General features: G+C 36.5%; 2 protein-coding genes across 4 annotated transcripts in view; both read right to left on the reverse strand.

The window, feature by feature from the left end:
• LOC132103432 (protein argonaute-3-like) overlaps positions 1-13,993 on the reverse strand; it is a 39,446-nt gene extending 25,453 nt beyond the window's left edge. For both annotated transcript variants that reach the window (XM_059508534.1, XM_059508532.1), the window contains exon 1: positions 13,463-13,993. In XM_059508534.1, coding sequence (XP_059364517.1) covers positions 13,463-13,481 — 19 coding nt within the window. In that variant the 5' untranslated portion in view covers positions 13,482-13,993. The remainder of the gene's footprint in view (positions 1-13,462) is intronic.
• A 1,984-nt stretch (positions 13,994-15,977) lies between these two features.
• The window catches only part of LOC132103433 (protein argonaute-1), a 35,304-nt gene continuing 33,599 nt past the window's right edge, over positions 15,978-17,682 (reverse strand). For both annotated transcript variants that reach the window (XM_059508535.1, XM_059508536.1), the window contains one exon: positions 15,978-17,452. In XM_059508535.1, coding sequence (XP_059364518.1) covers positions 17,344-17,452 — 109 coding nt within the window. In that variant the 3' untranslated portion in view covers positions 15,978-17,343. The remainder of the gene's footprint in view (positions 17,453-17,682) is intronic.

Raw genomic sequence — 17,682 nt, forward strand, 5'->3', positions numbered from 1 at the left:
ATCATTGCAAACCTCATTTTGATGCAGGCTATATAGACCACAAACAAATTTAAATCTTTGTCAAAAACATGTTTATTGCATGAATTTCAGGTGAGAAAAAAATTAGGTACTGTTTTACTTGCATCCACCGCTACGTATAAATGCAACCTACAAATGAGAGAACGTTTACTTTGCTTTCTTGGGTTGTCACTTTTGTGAAAAAAATCCTGTTCGATTTGAGTGACGAGTGTTCATTGAATCGATTGTAAAATCGATTTTGCATGTCTAAAGTTTTATACGGCAAATAACACCAAATATAGGTAAATCCACGGACAACAGGCAGGAGGAATGTAAAGATTCAATATATTGGTAAAGACCAATATTTCTGATGATTTATTGGCGTGAAGTTACGTGCAAAATGACAAACAGGAGTGCAACATTTTCGAAAAACAATAAGCAGAGTGGACTGCCATAATGCAAAACATTTACTGCAGGCTTCAACATGGCTGTGTTTACGATTAAATTTCAACAACAACAACAAAATCGCATAGGCGATTTTCTTAGGCTATCAAAAGAAATATTTTTTCGAATATTCGTCGAATTTAAAATAAAAATCCACATTCGAATGCGCATATGAATTTTAGGTGTGCATTAAGGAAGCTGCATGAGCCCCGGTACGTGTTCCATTCCATCTGGCCGCGCGCACAGCTATGTCTACACAACTTTCAAAGGCGGACGAGCTCGACACGCAGTATCTGCTTTCTCATCTTTCACCTCGTGTACGCGCACGAGATGCGATGACAATATATGTGTCATTGCATTATAAGGTTATGTTAGCCTATCCAGTTGAAGCCACTTAAAAAAAATTAAAAATCAATGTGGAGAAGATCTTGTTTACATCAAAACTGAAAACAAACCATTCACACAGAACGCATATTTCGCGCATCTCATGTTTTTAAATGAAAAAATGTATCCTGTGTGACTGGTTTTCCGCCCTTTTTATTTAACAATGCATGCATACATGATGCTGTTTTGTTTATAGTTCTTTAAGCAACTTAATAATAATTGGTTCATAAACATTATTTTAAATATTATGTTTTTTTCACAGTCATGTATTCTAATGCTTTGAATAAACATGCAGTAATATTTTGCTCGATGCGCTATCTTGAGCCTCAGAAGAGAAGCAAAAATCTTTTCTTCACCCTAACTGAAATTATGCATTTAAAATTCGAATACAATTCAAATTTTGATCATATTTAAGTAAAAAATTTGAATTTAGTTTTTTCAGCTATTTTGACAGCCCTAGGCGATTCAAGCCTGAAACTGTATGAGACTGAATACTGGCTGAATTCACATTTCTGTTGTAAAAAGAGAAACATTGTGCAGAAGTTTTATTTGCTGTCATGCGTGTTTGTCCGAAGCTGCAGTTGCTGTGTGACGCCTGTTCAAAAAAAAAATATAAAAAACCTGGACGCGCTCCGAGAAATGGTCTTTAAAATCATTTTCTTATTTTCGTTTTCGAAATTTGTGTTGCTTGATTCGTGCAATAGATTTTCGAACATAAAGTGACAGTCGACATGGTCACGGTTTAAGACTAGAGAGGAGAAGGGATGGGAAAAGATCTGGGCACAGTTTTTCCAGAACTTCGTGCCAAGTAGGGCTGGGATAAACGATTAATCTAGCGATTATTTTTTCGATGCATCGATTAATCTAACGATTAATTTTTTCAGGCTGATTCGATTTCGATTATCTCCCCATTAATTGACTACTAACAATTTATACATGTTGATTTACATATCTGAATGAAAAAAACATAAATTCCTTAACATTGCAATATATGTTTATTGCTCTTAAAATTACCAAAAAAAAAGACTGACTAATAATGCATTACTTTGCACTTGTATAGAGATAGAATTCAATAAAACCTTGAAGCCTTGAAAACACATAGCTTACTGAAACAAGCTTACTGAACACATAGGGCCTAGCTTACTGAAAAAAAGTTCTTCTTTCAGATGAAAATAACAACAACTTGATGTCTAGCATTCAATAAAAAAGTTAACCCAAAATACTTGTTTAGAGCAATTGAAAGAATAGGGCTTTAAGCTAATACAGAGAGTGCTTTTCCAAAAAATAAAAATTAACAGTGGGAGCCAGCAGCCTGTCATGGAGAAAAAAAAAATCTCTGAATGCTCCACGTGAAACTTTGGCGTTCCGCCCTTTTTCTATCGTGTCTAATGATTTTGGTTAATATGCACGAGGGAGGGAGGGAGGGAGATAGAGAGGGAGGGAGGGAGGGAGGGAGAGAGAGAGAGAGAGAGAGCGCGCTCGTGTTGTTTGAAGACTGTGAGTGCGCGCAGCCGGGGCTCTCTCTCGTACGCGCCCTGTCAGGCGCCGCAGTCATTCTATTCTACATTACTCACCGATCAATTAACGCTTTGACAGCCGCCAAAAAAAAGATCAATGCAGAAAAAACCCTGGATTGGTTATATAACGTTGGACAGAATGTTGATCCGGCCATCGCGTATATTCAGCGCACATAAGGTAAACGTTTTGCAAACGTTTTTTAGATAAATAAAAACAGGTCGACGAATCGATGCGCATATTTTGCGTCTACGTATTTTTTGCGTCGACGTCATCGATGACCTCGGCGCGTTGTCCCAGCCCTAGTGCCAAGTTAAAGCGGTGTCGAGCTGTTTTAATGAATTTTTTTAGATGTATTATGGTGCCCGAACCTGTATGACTTTGAACAGTGACCACGAACATTTAGTTTACTGCAGCCGCAGCCATCATTACCAAGTACGAACCGTTGACTCTGACAGTGAGTGAGAGTATGAGACGAAGCGAACGCACAGGCCACAGTGTGACATCCGTGTAAACACAGATGACGTCAAGGGGTTTTTTTTAATTAAAGAAGATAGCCTTCATTTGTATGTAGGCCAAGGCAATTTATATATTTACAATACTTACTTAAATATAATTAATAGTATTTTATTGCGTTTGTATTAGTTGTTTGAAGAGTAAAAAAATAATTGGTCGGTCTTAACGCAAATTTACAATCGGCAAGTCGGTCGGACTAAAAGCAAAAAAAATAATAATAATTGAGTCGGTGCTAAATTGACAGGGTCGGTTGGGTTACGGCAAACAAGAATATTTTTAAGGATGGCCTGAAGCAATTCACTTTAAAAAGTACAAAATTGCATTTATTTTCTAATTTCAGAACATTTCCTTGAGCACTTCAAGACACCGTTAGATCTCCAATAACAAATTCAGCCTAACCTGCATATTTGCCTACATATCACTAGACACGGTTACAGACTATTATGAACACATGAGTTTGGCGGAAATTGCTCCATAATGTCAACATCCTGTCATCAAAATGCCTGTAAAATGTAAGCTTGATGACTTGGTTTTTATGCATACAAATAAGACAAAACAAAACATTATATAAAAATACAGAAGCCCAAAACATCATAATAAAGAGTGGAGAAAGCTGGGCCGCAGAACGATTCGATTACTCCAATCTCTGCTCCCGAAAGCATTGCTGTCCTCCGGTGACCCATAAACAGGGACTAAAGCAGTCAACAAGAGAGCACGTGGTGACCAGGGGCGTCATGCATTCATGATTTTTGAGGGGGCACATTTGGGGGGGGGGGGGGGGTCGGGAGTATAAGTCATTCTACGAAAGCACTGTATAACTGATATAGGCTTATTTTTTTATTATTTTTTTTTCCTTTTTATTCAAAACAATTCCAAACATGCTTAATATATCAGGAAATATCTCGTTTCTCAAATATGTGTAGGTAAACGCGTTTTGCACCTTTATAGATTGTTATTTGATCAATATATGGAAATTTAGTGTAATCTATTAACTACACATAAAAACCTGACTTTTTACTTAAGTGCCATATCATGCCATAAAATATTTTTAATATGACTGAATTTGCATTTAATGTAAATTTTAATAACAATATTGTAAGATACTTATTTTAACACTTTCATTTTACAGAGAGTAAAGAAAATTTACATTATCAAAAAAACATTTTCATTCAGTCTAGCCAGAGTTCAGGCACTCTCAAAAACTCCCATTAAAATCACTGAAGCACTTTACATTATGAAACGAATATCTTACTTACATTCGTACGCACATCTGCACTTTTTGTTGTTTCTGATGAGAGAATTCGCTAAATAATTCAGTCAGCGAGCAAGTGAACAAAACACCGCGTTTCAGTGATGACTCTTCTGGACGTCTCTGATTGGCCATTGCATCCATAAGCGCAACAGAATAGTTTCTGATTGGTTATCATGAAGCGTTGTATGAACGCGTCTGTCTCTGGCTCAGCGCCAGCCAGCGAAGGCAGATTTGAATTTAGCAGCTGATGCTGTGCACTGAACGATCTAAATCACTCCGCTGTGATTGTATCAAATATATAAAAAATATTATTCTGCAAATTGTTTTTTTTTTTCGTTTGGAAGCTGCATTTAAAATCCACTTGGCTCAAAAATCTGAGGGGGCACGTGCCCCCTCACTTTGAATGGGCACGACGCCTCTGGTGGTGACCATTGAGTCATTACAACATCAGATGCAATCTGTAATTTTAGGAGGACAGCGATAAACCAAGAAATGAACAAAAAATTATCCATATCTCTAAAAGGTGAGTGTGATTAAGAGTAGGGCTGGGCGATATACAAAAAAAAAAAATGATATCTCGATATTGTCAAAATTTTCACGATATTCGATATATATCTCGATATGTTTGCATTTGCATTTAAATAATAAAAAATAAAACATGATTTTCTTTTGCCCATTAAAATAAAAACAACAAAAAAAATTTAGATTAAACAGCTAATTTAAGTAGTTAAAAAATCTAGACCAAGAGATCACTGCTTTTTATTAAATGAATACATGTAGGCCTATATGTAACTGAAGCAGTGCAAATTAAGTAACAGTTACAGAAAGTGCATTCTGTCAACTTTTTAGTGCATGCAATTCACAATTTAAACCATGCAACTGGGATAAGTATTTTATTTTAATTTTTTTAACAAGTTTTTAAGCTAAGAACACAAGTCTGTCAACTGTCTGTGGTTTTAAGAGAAGCTCTGTGGCATGAAACTATGTTCCTACTGACACTAAAAACCCTCTTAGATGGGGAGCTAGTTGCTGAAGCACATAGCTATTTCTTATATATAAATATATATAAATGAATACCAAAGACTTTTGCATTTTCTCTGTCTATATTATGGAAACTGGTAAACATATCAGTGAAATTCCCCAATAGTAATTCCAAATGGCCATAGCCTATGTTTCTCTATTCAAACATCAGCGGTCGAGTAAGTGCATTTATTTTGCGATCACAAACGCAAACAATACAGTTGAGATCTCACGACAGAACACAGACCGGCTGAACGACGCTTTCATTAGATCGCTCAATTCCAGCTTGTTAGTGTTTTCAGATCATCGTCAGCGGCTCTTCCGCAATAAGGAGTGAGCACGTGCGCATGGTTGCCCGATTGCTTAAAATAAGCAAACACCGGGCAGAAAATGTATCCTTCTAACAGTGGAGCTCTGATTCGGAGATTTAAACTCTTGTTATCTGGCAACCGCTACCATTAAAGCTCTCGTAGTAGAGGGGCGTAGAGCAGTCAGCAGTTACATGTTCCTTTTTTGGACATTCGGCGCGTTCTTTTGGGAAAGTATGCTTGAATTTGAAATATTCGATATTCCCGATATATTCAAATTGTACATCGTCGTCAAAATTATTCCGATATTATCGCTAATATTCGATATATCGCCCAGCCCTAATTAAGAGTAATTCATCATTCAGCTGAGCTGCTCTGGTGCAAGTGGCTCCTCTGAATCATTGATCAGTAAAAGCATCAGTAAAATGCAAAAAAATAAATAAATAAATAAACTGAATAACATTCCTCCACTACTAAAGCTCTATTAAAGCTTTTATTAAAGGCTCACTGAAAAATAAACATCAGGAATCAGAATGATATCGGCTGATCACGGTGTTAAAATATTGGTTATTTGTATAAGCCTCAAATGCACCTCGAACATCGAAGTTTCAAGTATTTACTGAAGCGAATTGTGACAAGAACTATTAACTAAAACTATTAAAAACTGCTTTTGGGAATTTAAATAAAGCGTAAATAAAATATAAAAATAAAGCTATATAAAATATTACTTAAAAAAAACGCATCGGTATCATCCAAATTTTTTGGTATGGGATATTTTATATATTATATCATATATATATATATATATATAAATAAAGGAAAGTTTTTAATGCCTTGCAAACTAACTAAAGTACTAGAGGCACTCGAAATAAACTTAAATAGAAATAAATAATCTATATAGAAATAAAAACAACTAAACCAATAAAATAAATACACAATAAAATGACAAAAGCACCTAAAATTTTAATAAAAAATGAAAATATAAAAATAAAAGCCAATTCAAAATATTAATACATACCATAAATAATAGTAAAACAACACTAACCCAAATTATGAGAAATCTGTTCTGCTGAGCAAAAGTTGCCAGGAGAAATTTGCCACTAATTACACTAACTACTGACCGGCCAATCTGCACATTCAGCGATAAATGAAGTACTGTATTCTGAGCTCTCTACCTCTCTAGCAATCTACAGCAAACACACACACACAATACAGCTGTTGTGAGCCTAATCCACCAAGGCTTGGGTTGTGGGAACGGGCCGAGAGCTCAGCGGTGTGACACAATGGCGTCAGTCACGGCACCGGGTTCAGATCCACTGAGTAACAGAGCATCATGGGAAGTTGGTGTGTGTGTGTGTGTGTGTATATATATATATATATACAGTTGGCAAACCAGCCGACAAGGTAACTGAGGCTGCAGCCATCAAACAGCTCCTGCTAAGGTAAAGATGCAACCTTTGAAAAATATAGTAATCCAGAGATTAGGACACAAAGATAAGAGCAAACGCAGTTTGCAGTTTTTTGCATGCTTTTTCTGAACTGCACAACTGTAGGTAGGGTTGGGCAGAGAGACGATCCTGAGCCGGCATTGACCAATTCTAGTTCAATCATAGTTCAGATAATAGCTCTTAGTAAGATGAAATATTATTTTAGTGCAGTTGGGAGGAAAAACGTTTGGAAAAAAAATGCTATGCAGCTTACTGCATTGCCAAATAATGAGATAATTTCAGATTTCAACAAACAGATACAACAAATCAGAAATAAACGTAATCCAATCCCTCCAATTCAAAGAGCCTTTTACAGTCTCTTATAAGTGTCATACAAATACCAGATCATAAAAATAATAAATGAAATGTGTTAAATCTCAATTAGTGCTGCAACGACGCGTCGACGTCATCGATTACATCGACTACAAAAATACGCCGACGTGCGTGAAATGCGTCAAGGCGTCACACTGTTTGTTTACATCTCGCGTAATGGCATACTGGGAATGGAGAAAGTTGCATTCTATCACAAAAACAGAGACCACTGTTATCAAAAGTATGGGAATGCTTTAAACAGAGGCCAAATAAAATGGCCCTTTGTTCTCTTTGCAAAATCGATATGGTGTATCACGGCAGCACAAATTCAATGCACGAGCACCTCAGAGGAAAACATCCTGGCGCTATCCGGTGTTATGGTTTAATTGGTTACCGTGTGATCTGGTGAGCAACTTCCTGGTTCAGGTCTGATATTCTTGTAAAGATTACAAGTTATTGGTATGATCACCTGTAGCGGCTGAAGTAAGGATAAAAAAAAAAAGTCTGTGTTGGTGCGGGTTTCAAACACGCGTTAGGGCCGTTCATATATTGCGCCTAAAAACGCATGGAAAACGCTAGTCGTGCAGCTTTCTCCTTCTTTCCAAAGCACTCAGGCAGTTGCACCCCTGGGGCGTCTGCCGTTGCTAAGCAACCATGACGTGCTCTCTCCATGAAGACGTGGAAATTTCAGCAACGGATAAATGGATTTGCAGCACTAAAATCGCTTGCAGTAGCTCTGCTACTAAATGTATTTCAAAATGGCAATCCATATACAGCTATGATCAGCTGTTCCCTCATCTTAGCTGAGCTTTCAACGGTGTTACGGGAAAGGATGAAGCTGATTGGTTAGTTCTTGTCACATGACCCGCGGTGCGCTTACGGCATTCTGAAAAGTTGAGATGTTTTTAACTTGATGCGGTGCGGACACCGCGTGCCTGGCACCGCGTCACTTCCATTACATCGCGCGCCTACATTGGAAATAACGAACTTGAGTGCGCAAAAGACGTGATATGTGAACGGCTCCTTAAAAGACAGCGCGCCGCGAGACAACAGTCACAAACCACCGAGCTACCCCGAATCAGCTCCAGATCTCTGGAAACTGCTAAACCATAGCAGAACCCTGACTACATTTTATGGTTTGTGATGCTAAAGAACATTTCATGACGTCTCAGACAACTGTAAATTTATGGCTACTGTGGTTTAATTATAAACGCTATCATAAACTCATATTTACCATAGTAAAATAATTTTCTTTGGCCCTTTATTTTTGTATACTGTATAAACTTCAACCACATTGGTTTAAAAATGAATAAAGGTTGAAATATTACATGTTAAAAGGTTGATTAAACTGGTAATGTTTTAGGAATTCATTTGACTAAAATGAAATATGCAACTTTTTCTTTCACAATTCTGACTTTTTCCCTCAGTTTTGAGAAGAAATTGTTCTTCTCAAATAGATGCTTAAACAGATAGATGCTTAAAACTTTAAACACTTTATACAAATAATACAATTAAGTTTCTGATATAAACTCACAATTGCAAGAAAGTAAGTCAGATTCTGAGTTCAAATCTCACAATTCTGAAAAAGAAAAAAAAAAAAGAATTGTGAAATAAAAAGTAACAATTAACTTAACTGATAAGTGATAAGTCACCGTTCTCACAGTATGTGGACGTTGGCAAAACAGGGGTGTTGGGGTTCTGCAGGGACAGACGCTGGCCAATATTTGCCAATGTACATGGCCATTGAATCAGATCCATTCTGGGTTGAGATGCCACCACAGCGAGATGAAAAGTGCCCTGTGTAGTTAACAGCCTTAATCTACTACGAGCTCAGCGAGAATCCGAAAAACTCTTAAGCAGAAAAGACATCTGAAAAGTCATTTGAACCAGTTTAGGAGACTCTGGGGCATAGCCTAGGTCAAGCTTTCTCTCTCTCTCACGTCTTATGCTTTAAACTCCCTCCGCAGAGTCCCTTTGCCTTCCCCCAACTAACCTTCAAAGAAAAAAAAGACCCTAAAGGCCAAAGCGGGCCCCATGTACACAGGGAGATAAGCTAAGCTTCCATCCATAACTGCCTTGAAAACATTCCCCAGGCTGACAACCCACTCCAGAGGACCCTAAAACCTCTTCTTCGTCCACCTTTTTCTACTTCATTTACGGCCTGCGCACTTTCAAGCACTTTTTTCACCCGTGATGCGGAACACAATGTCACTGAAAATGAAAGGGATCACATTCCCAGGCTACGATGGGTCATAGTCACTGTGGCCTTATAAAACCATGCAACAACACGAACATTCAATGATTTTTATTTAGCTATTAAAGTTTCCTAACAATTAGAGATGCACTGATTATCATTAAGGTCTGAAAGAATAATAATATGCAGAAATATCAAAATGCAGAAAGCAAACTATAAAAACATTTTGGTTATTCATTGTTCCATTTGTGCCATTTCACACAACAACAACTAAATCTTTTATCAGTTCTGAAGATAAACTGCTTGCTTTTCAAGACTAATGCGGCAATGAATAATAGTAAGTGTGAAATCATTTATGCAAGAAAACGAACTAATGTTGATTTAGGAGAATGCTGTTATTTTGATTCCTTTTAACTAGACTTCTTAATGCATTTTATGAAACTGGATTATATATTTCCAATTTAATTGACCCTTCGCCGGGTATTTGATTGAAAGGCAATCTGACCAATCATAACGCAGGATCTGTCATTTTGACAGATAAACAAACAGGACAGAAGAAGAGTCTTACTTTGGTGGACTTGAACTTGAAAAATCGTATGTGTATTGATGTCTTTCCGCAGTTGAAACTAGATTATTTTGTGCTTTAACTAGTAAAGAGGAAGATATGCTGGGTTCACGCTCTCGTTGCCCCTTTATGGTTTCTGTTTTGGGATTAATCACCACCACAGTGTTTTATAAATATTAAACAAAAACTTCAACAAAAACTGTATCCACACTTGTAGAAGGATCAGTTGTCATAAAACAAGCTACTTTTAAGAATTGATAACTATTGTTAACTTAGGAGGAACCTGTTTAAAAAGATGATGTTTATTTATTTATTTTACTGCGTTTTATGTAACTGTATTCAGTATTTCAAATCTAATTGGCTACAATGACATTTTGATTGAAATTACGTTTCAAAATCACTCTTTTAAACAGAACAATATCATTTTTCATTATTTTATTAATACGTTTATTCATTATAACTTTAATTATGCATTGTCACACAATAACAACAAAGTCATTCATCATTACCTCTAAAGGTAAACAACTTTTTTTAAAAAGTAAAAAGTGAAAATTTTTACAAGTTATTTTTTTAAGAACTGATGAACTGATGTTAATTTAGGGACAGACTGTTTAAAATGCTTATTTTGATTATTTTAATTCATTTTTAACTGATTTACTGTGGTGATTTTGCGAATTTGGTTGAAATGATGATGATTTAAAATCACCCTTTTAAGCCATTTAAGAGCAAATAAATATTGACACTGACAGACAGCGCTGGCGGCCCCCAAATTATTTCACCATCACACCGGGCCCCCAAAAACCTTCACTATACTGGCTATCCACAATGCTGGTTTAAGGCAAACTGCACTTACCATAGAAACCACCCATAGCATGTCATCAGCTTATAGGCAATGGCAGGAGATCGAGGGGCTTTTGTTGAATCAAAGGATGTAACTCTTCCTCTGCTTTGGCAGTGCCATCAAACAAACAGCGGTAATCAAAAGTCAATGCAGCACGCTGTGACACAACAGCACAACTACTGGGAAGAGCTGGCATCATGATCTTGAAAGGTTCGAAAAACAGTTTATGCAACCTGTGCGGGAAAACGACATCATCTTGGCCTGTACCCACACACCTGTAGAATTACCTCAAAATGAGACTCGAAGGGGCTTCCCCTCAGCAGGGGCCCTTCTTAGATTGGCGACAGGAAACATCTGGTGTTATTAAACACCTCAAATGATGCCATATTTAGCATCAAACATAAAAGCACACAGGTTAGGTCTCTTCACGGTCACTGGCCACAAAGCTCCCATGGCACAAATAAAAAACTCATAGGGACAGAATCTAGTTCAAATAAATAAATGTAATTTACAGTAACACACACATTTGGCAAATTTTGGATGGATATACGTCTAAAAAAAGAAATAATATAGGAGTAGACTGTACTTCTCAATGTAATGAGTAAATAATCAATCAAACAAACAAACATGGAATTTTGTGGAAAAAAAATTTAGTCATTTTTGTTAAACTTTTAAAAGTTTTTTTTTTTTTTTTTTTTTTTTTTTTTTTATAGGTTTCACATATTTTTATTTAGGTGATATACACCACTTTAATTGATTGTTGTTAAATTGTATGTTTCAAGCTTTCAAGTAATTAGACATGCTTTTTCATTAATAAAATACAATTTAACCATAAAAACAGAATCCAGAAAAATTCTAAATGGAAAAAAAATTACCTGGGAGAGAAAAACTATTAAATCTGGAGGAAAAAAAAAAAAAAAGTAAATTAATTTCATATGGCCCTAAAATGTATTTTTTTGTTACTGTTTAATGAATTGTTGTTAATCAGTTTCATGATTTAAATTAATTAAACATGTATTTTGATTACTAATATTTAAATCAAACAATTAAAATGAAACCAGAAAATGGATAAAATGAATCTGGGAAAAATAAACTGGATTTTTATAGGCTGTAAAGTCCGCAACAACCACTGAACCCCAAAGACACATTATTTTATACAATCTTGATTTCTCAGCAATAGTACAGAACCACTGAACACGTTCTAAGGGAAAATCCAATGCGCGAGGTAACCTTTCCTCACAAAGCCCCTTCAGATTGGGGTATTCCACAGGTGACACACAATGCAGACCCTTGAAATTTCAACTTATTAGTCAACACAGACAAGTATCATTTAAGAAAACAGCCACAAGATAAAAAGCCTATACAACTTTAAGGAAGTGCACTTAAAAATGGGAAATCTAGCAGTGATGAACTTCTGACTTTGAGGTCAGTGAGGTCATGAGAGGTCACTCGTCTGACCTGATTCTAACCCACTTACTGCTGGTCACATGAGGTTAAGTGCTTTATCGCATCACTAAATGACTCAATCGTTTTACACTTGACAAATGGATTTCCACATCTTAAACAATGCATTTAAATAACTTTGTTTGAGTCAAAATCCACACTGAATTACTAATGAAAAATACCTCACTATGGCTTGCCATCTAAACATGAACAACATCGAGCCAGTGAAATATTTGAGCAGATCATTTCTAGAAAAATCTAATAATATTCAATGCAAAAAAACAAAAAAAAAAGTGCAAAAGATTTGACTAATTTTCTTAACATCTCCAGGCCTGTAAAACACAATTTGAAATTTCCAGACATCTCATAGAATCATGAGGACTCGAGAATACTTCAAGCAAAATTAAGTGTCAAAAATAAGGTTTTGAGAAAACATGCGGTTCACAACGAACACGAAGTTGTAAAACATTGTAGTTGCTAGATGTCAGATGCTGGTTTAATAGTGCAATGAAGTTTCCTTAACCATACGAACCCCTGCTCAATCATAACTACGCTCAGCATACATGCATACATACTCTCACTCACATTTTTGAACATAGACTTGACAGTGCATGATCCAAACCTAAATTTTTATAATTCATGACTGAAAACATTTTTTTAACATGATTTTGATGTACCACTTTCACTGTTAATGCCATGTTTGAATTTAAAATGGTTTTCAAAGGATGCATTTTGAGATTTTAAGTTTATTTTTCAAGTGATGTATAATTTCTGATGATTTCTAAAATAGAATAGAAAAAAAGGCAACAAAGAAGACTTTTGTTTATGTTTATTTATTTTTTTGACAAAGGTCAGCACTACTGTTATGATGTAGGTTTTTTGAGGTGCACTCTTGCATAAATTAATCTATTACTTTTCCGACATAACTTTTAACCAAAAAAGATTGGTAAAAAAAATCTATCTAGGAGTCTTATACCTTTCCAACGATATATAGTTCGTCATGATTAGATTAGGATTTAATTGTAATATAGTGAAGTATATACCAAGGTGCCAAGTGGCAGTTAACAGGTTAAATATTGTATATAATATGATGTGCACTATATGTATTCACGCCGTCGTCATGACATTGCACACAGACACAGCATCACAGACACAACATCACACACACACACGCACACACACACCTGTAGTTCCGATTTCCATTCATGAGGTCTCTGTCCGGTTCCGTCCCCGGATTTCAGGTTCGTTTGACAGACTGAGGTGACGGCCAGCTAGCCAGCAAGCTAAATCGTGAAGTTCCCCTCAACCTCCCCGAATACAGTCCCGAATAGCTGTTTCTGTGACGGCGACGCCTTCAGAAACGCGTCTTTGGAAAGACCGAGGCGGTTTCTTGAGGTGTTATGACGCTACAGCGAGTAAAAGTCAACTGATGTCGCCTCCGCTCTTCGACACAGCTAGCCTACTTCTGCGGCCGAGCTAACTAGCTAAGCTACAATCCCATCTGTAAGGAGAAGAATCCCGTGAAAGGTCCCTGGCCCGTTCATCCATGAATTCCGTCCTCGGAGAGCGAGGCTTTTCGATAGCGCGTATTCCCTTCGGTTTACCTCGGCGGTGGCGTGAAATAAGCTGGGAGTTGAATTCTCTCTCTCTCTCTCTCTCTCTCTCTCTCTCTCTCTCTCTCTCTCTCTCTCGCAGGGTTTCTCTGACACTCAGAACCTCAGCGTAACTCGCGACGTCTAAATATGGAGCCTCTGATCCTCCGCGAGCGCTAGAGACGCGCGCTGATTGGCTGAGAGGGGAAGCGCGAGCACGCGAGGGAAGGGACGATGGATAGATAGATAGATAGATAGATAGATAGATAGATAGATAGATAGATAGATAGATAGATAGATAGATAGATAGATAGATAGATAGATAGATAGATAGATAGATAGATATCAGAAACAAAAGTATGTTCTAAGAACGTGAGAAAATATGGAAACATTGTTTCTGAATGTTCTCTGAACGTTCTAAAATTCCAGTTTTTTTAATGTTAAGGAAATGTTTGATTTCATCATTTTGCAAACTTGGGAACATTACTTTTAAAATGTCTCATTCTGAAACATTTAAAAAAAAAAAGTCAGACAAATGTCTGGAAAAAAGTGAACACTAACTGCAAACAAGTTTATGTTCTGAGAATGTTTTGCTAATGTCATAAAAAAATACTTCTAAATGTTCTCTGAACATTCAAGCTGCTCAGTTTTTGCAATGTTTGAAAGTGTTTTTTTTTCATGGTTATACAAACGTTAAAGGATATCTTAATCAGTTCTTTTCCATCTGTTCATACATTTTTACTATGAATTTTCTTGAATAAAAAGCTGATAAAATGAATTATAATCTTAACCCATTTAATTGATGATAAGAGTGATTTTACCTATTAGGCCTTATTCATCTTTGTAAAACCATTCTTACACTGTAGGATTCAGTTCAGTGCAAGATCTAAACAACATGAATTATGCTGTTGATCCAGTCAATAAATCAGAATAGAAAAGTGATTTTACAAACTATTAAAGTCAACATGAAATCAAAATCTTATGAAGCATGCATTAATAAGTGCATGTTATTCCAAAGAAATACATTGTCATGAATTATCAAAATGTAAAAACTTGCTTTTATATTATGAATTCTGGTTTTTGTTTGAAATGTCATATTTTGGAAGTAAATGGGTTGTAAATGCATACTTCAATAGAATTAAATGTATGAATAACAAAAGATGAGGCCAGAGGGCCAGACCCCCTCACATCTGCAAGCAGGACTCAACACAGTATTTAATAAACAAAAAAAAACTTTTATTTTTCTTTAAAAAATAATCATCCCAAACAAAGTCCTCTCACTATTACATACATAGCCAAAATGACTTGCTTATGTGTTCATTCATTGAATCTATTGGGAAGTGCTACGATATGAACTGTTCTTTATCAGTGGCTTAATATTGCTTAAACGTTGAGGTCGGGTGAAGTTCACTCTCCATCTTCTTCATCATTAACAAGGTGCTGTGACTTCTGAGAGTCAAGTACTGCATCAGAATATTTAGTCCAGGACAGACCGGATCAATACTGTACAGCGGGCATCAATAAAAATCACCTCGTGGGGTTGGTAAAACATAATATATAAAGGCATGTCTTTGTATACATTTCATAAACACGAGTTAAAATAAAACATGTTACATCTTAAAATCCCTTTGAATTTCACCAAAGCGTTTTGGGCTCCATGGGGCGAGTCTTTCAACCACGCCACCTTGTGGAGACTCTCTGCCACTGTGCAGTAAAAGGAAGAGTTCACCAGTAAATGAAAATTCAAGTCATTATTTAATCTTCCTATGAAGTGTTTTTTGTATGCAGCTGTGGAAAAAAAAAATTAATCCGGATTTGTAATGACAGATTTTCCTTTTAAGGCAAATGGGTGAGAAAGTATGGCATCGAATGTTATTACGGGCTAAGTCTTAATGTGATTACCAAGAGGCTCCGGTTACAACACCAACTCAGTTTAAACATGCATTTCATTCATTCACCATATGACATGATTACATGACATAATGCTCCCTTAACTTGCGGAAAAGGTGTTTTCCGGCATGCCCACATGCTCACTGCACCAATGATACTGGCAAGTGTTAATGTGCTTGTTGGGAAGGCAATGTGGCAGTGTTACCAACAGCTAAACATGACTTGCCTCAGTGACCTTGTTTTGCTTTGTTTACAGAGGCAAGTTGAAGAAAAGGATTTAAAGGAAAAGTTCACCCAAAAATGTTAATGAAGAAACAACAAGAACAATCAAAACCTTATGAAGCATGCATTAATAAGTGCATGTTATTCCAAAGAAATACATTGTCATGATTTATCAAAATGTAACTTGATATATATATATATATATATATATATATATTCTGTTTTCTGTACAACAAAGTTGGATGGTAATTTATACTGCCATGTAAATAATCCAAGTCTTCTGTATTCATAATACATTTATGTAAGGAACAGACCTAAAATTATATTATTATTAACTGATTATCGTCTCCTTCATTGCAGCTCTCAAATATCTTTTACAGACGCATTTAAAAAACAAAAAGCTAAAAGTAAAAAAATAGTGAACAATAACTTAAATTTGTGTCTTTTTCTTACACAAATCTAAAATATGATTTCAGAAAGACTGGGCTATAATATGTAAGTCATGCAGGCTAGTTTTATACATTTATATGGCGCTTTACAGTAAAAATCACCCTCTACCTAGTGTTGCACTGAAAACAGCTCGTTCTGTTTCACGGAAGAAAAAAAATCCAGGGTTTGCAATGACACAAGGGTGAATTTTTTTATTGGGTGAACTATTCCTGTGAGTTCAGAAAGATTTATGTGCATTGGAAGTAAAAAAAAAAATCATCCTTTTCAAGTGCAGTAAAACACATGTTTTACAGATGAGGGCTCTTTTCAGCAGTTGCATGGAATTTGGCTGGTGCATAATGCTGGTTTCGGTGTTATGCTTGCTGATGTGAGAGTGCAAACGCAGTGAGCACTCAGTGGTCCATCTATCGTTATGCTAATATGACCACTAACGCCGATTCTAAAATTGATCAGAGACACCTGCTTCTGCGTCTTACGCTACAGTCGATCTCCACCTGCGACATGTAAACGCAGGGCCCGTGGTGTCTTTCAACTACAACGAAGTGCTAATGTACCAAGTCATTCACAAAAATAAACATTTCAAACGAAAATTCAACACAACAAGAAAAATAACGAGGAAGTAACAACAGTTCCTTTGAAGTCTGGCGTCATGTGAAGAGGCAGCTTTGTGGTGGCGTACAAAACTACAGCTTCGTCTGCGTTCCTTACCTCCGTATTGCATACATCCGTACATGAGGGAGTGTGAAGGTAGTATACAATAATACACAATTAAATAATAAAAAAGAGCATAGGTCAACCGGATTCAACAAAACACAAAGTCTGAGCCTCCGTGTTGGGTTCTGTAGGACTGGTAGCACCCTGTGAACTGTTTCGAGGGATGTGTGATGGTCCAGCGTGTGGTAAAGATCTGCTCAGGCAAAGTACATGGTCCTCAGTGTGTCGTGGTGAATCTGCACAGCTTTGGCCAGCGCCTGAGGATCTCGACCGTTGCTCTGTCCAGAGACGTGACTGCCCTCCCCGCTACAAACACAGAAACCAGATAAAAGAGGAGCTAAAAACTGATCTTACATGCATTAGAGCACCAAAGCTGGCAGTTTAGTCACTTATGAGGTTACAAAAGTTTCCAATCTTTCAAATATAAATGCTGTTCATTTGAACTTTCTATTCATTAAAGAATCTGGAAAATCAAATGCGTAATATAGCTTCACCGAAAATATGAAGCAGCACAGGCGTTTTCAACATTGATAATA

The sequence above is a fragment of the Carassius carassius genome, chromosome 24 (assembly GCF_963082965.1).
Source record: "Carassius carassius chromosome 24, fCarCar2.1, whole genome shotgun sequence".
NCBI lineage: Eukaryota > Metazoa > Chordata > Actinopteri > Cypriniformes > Cyprinidae > Carassius > Carassius carassius.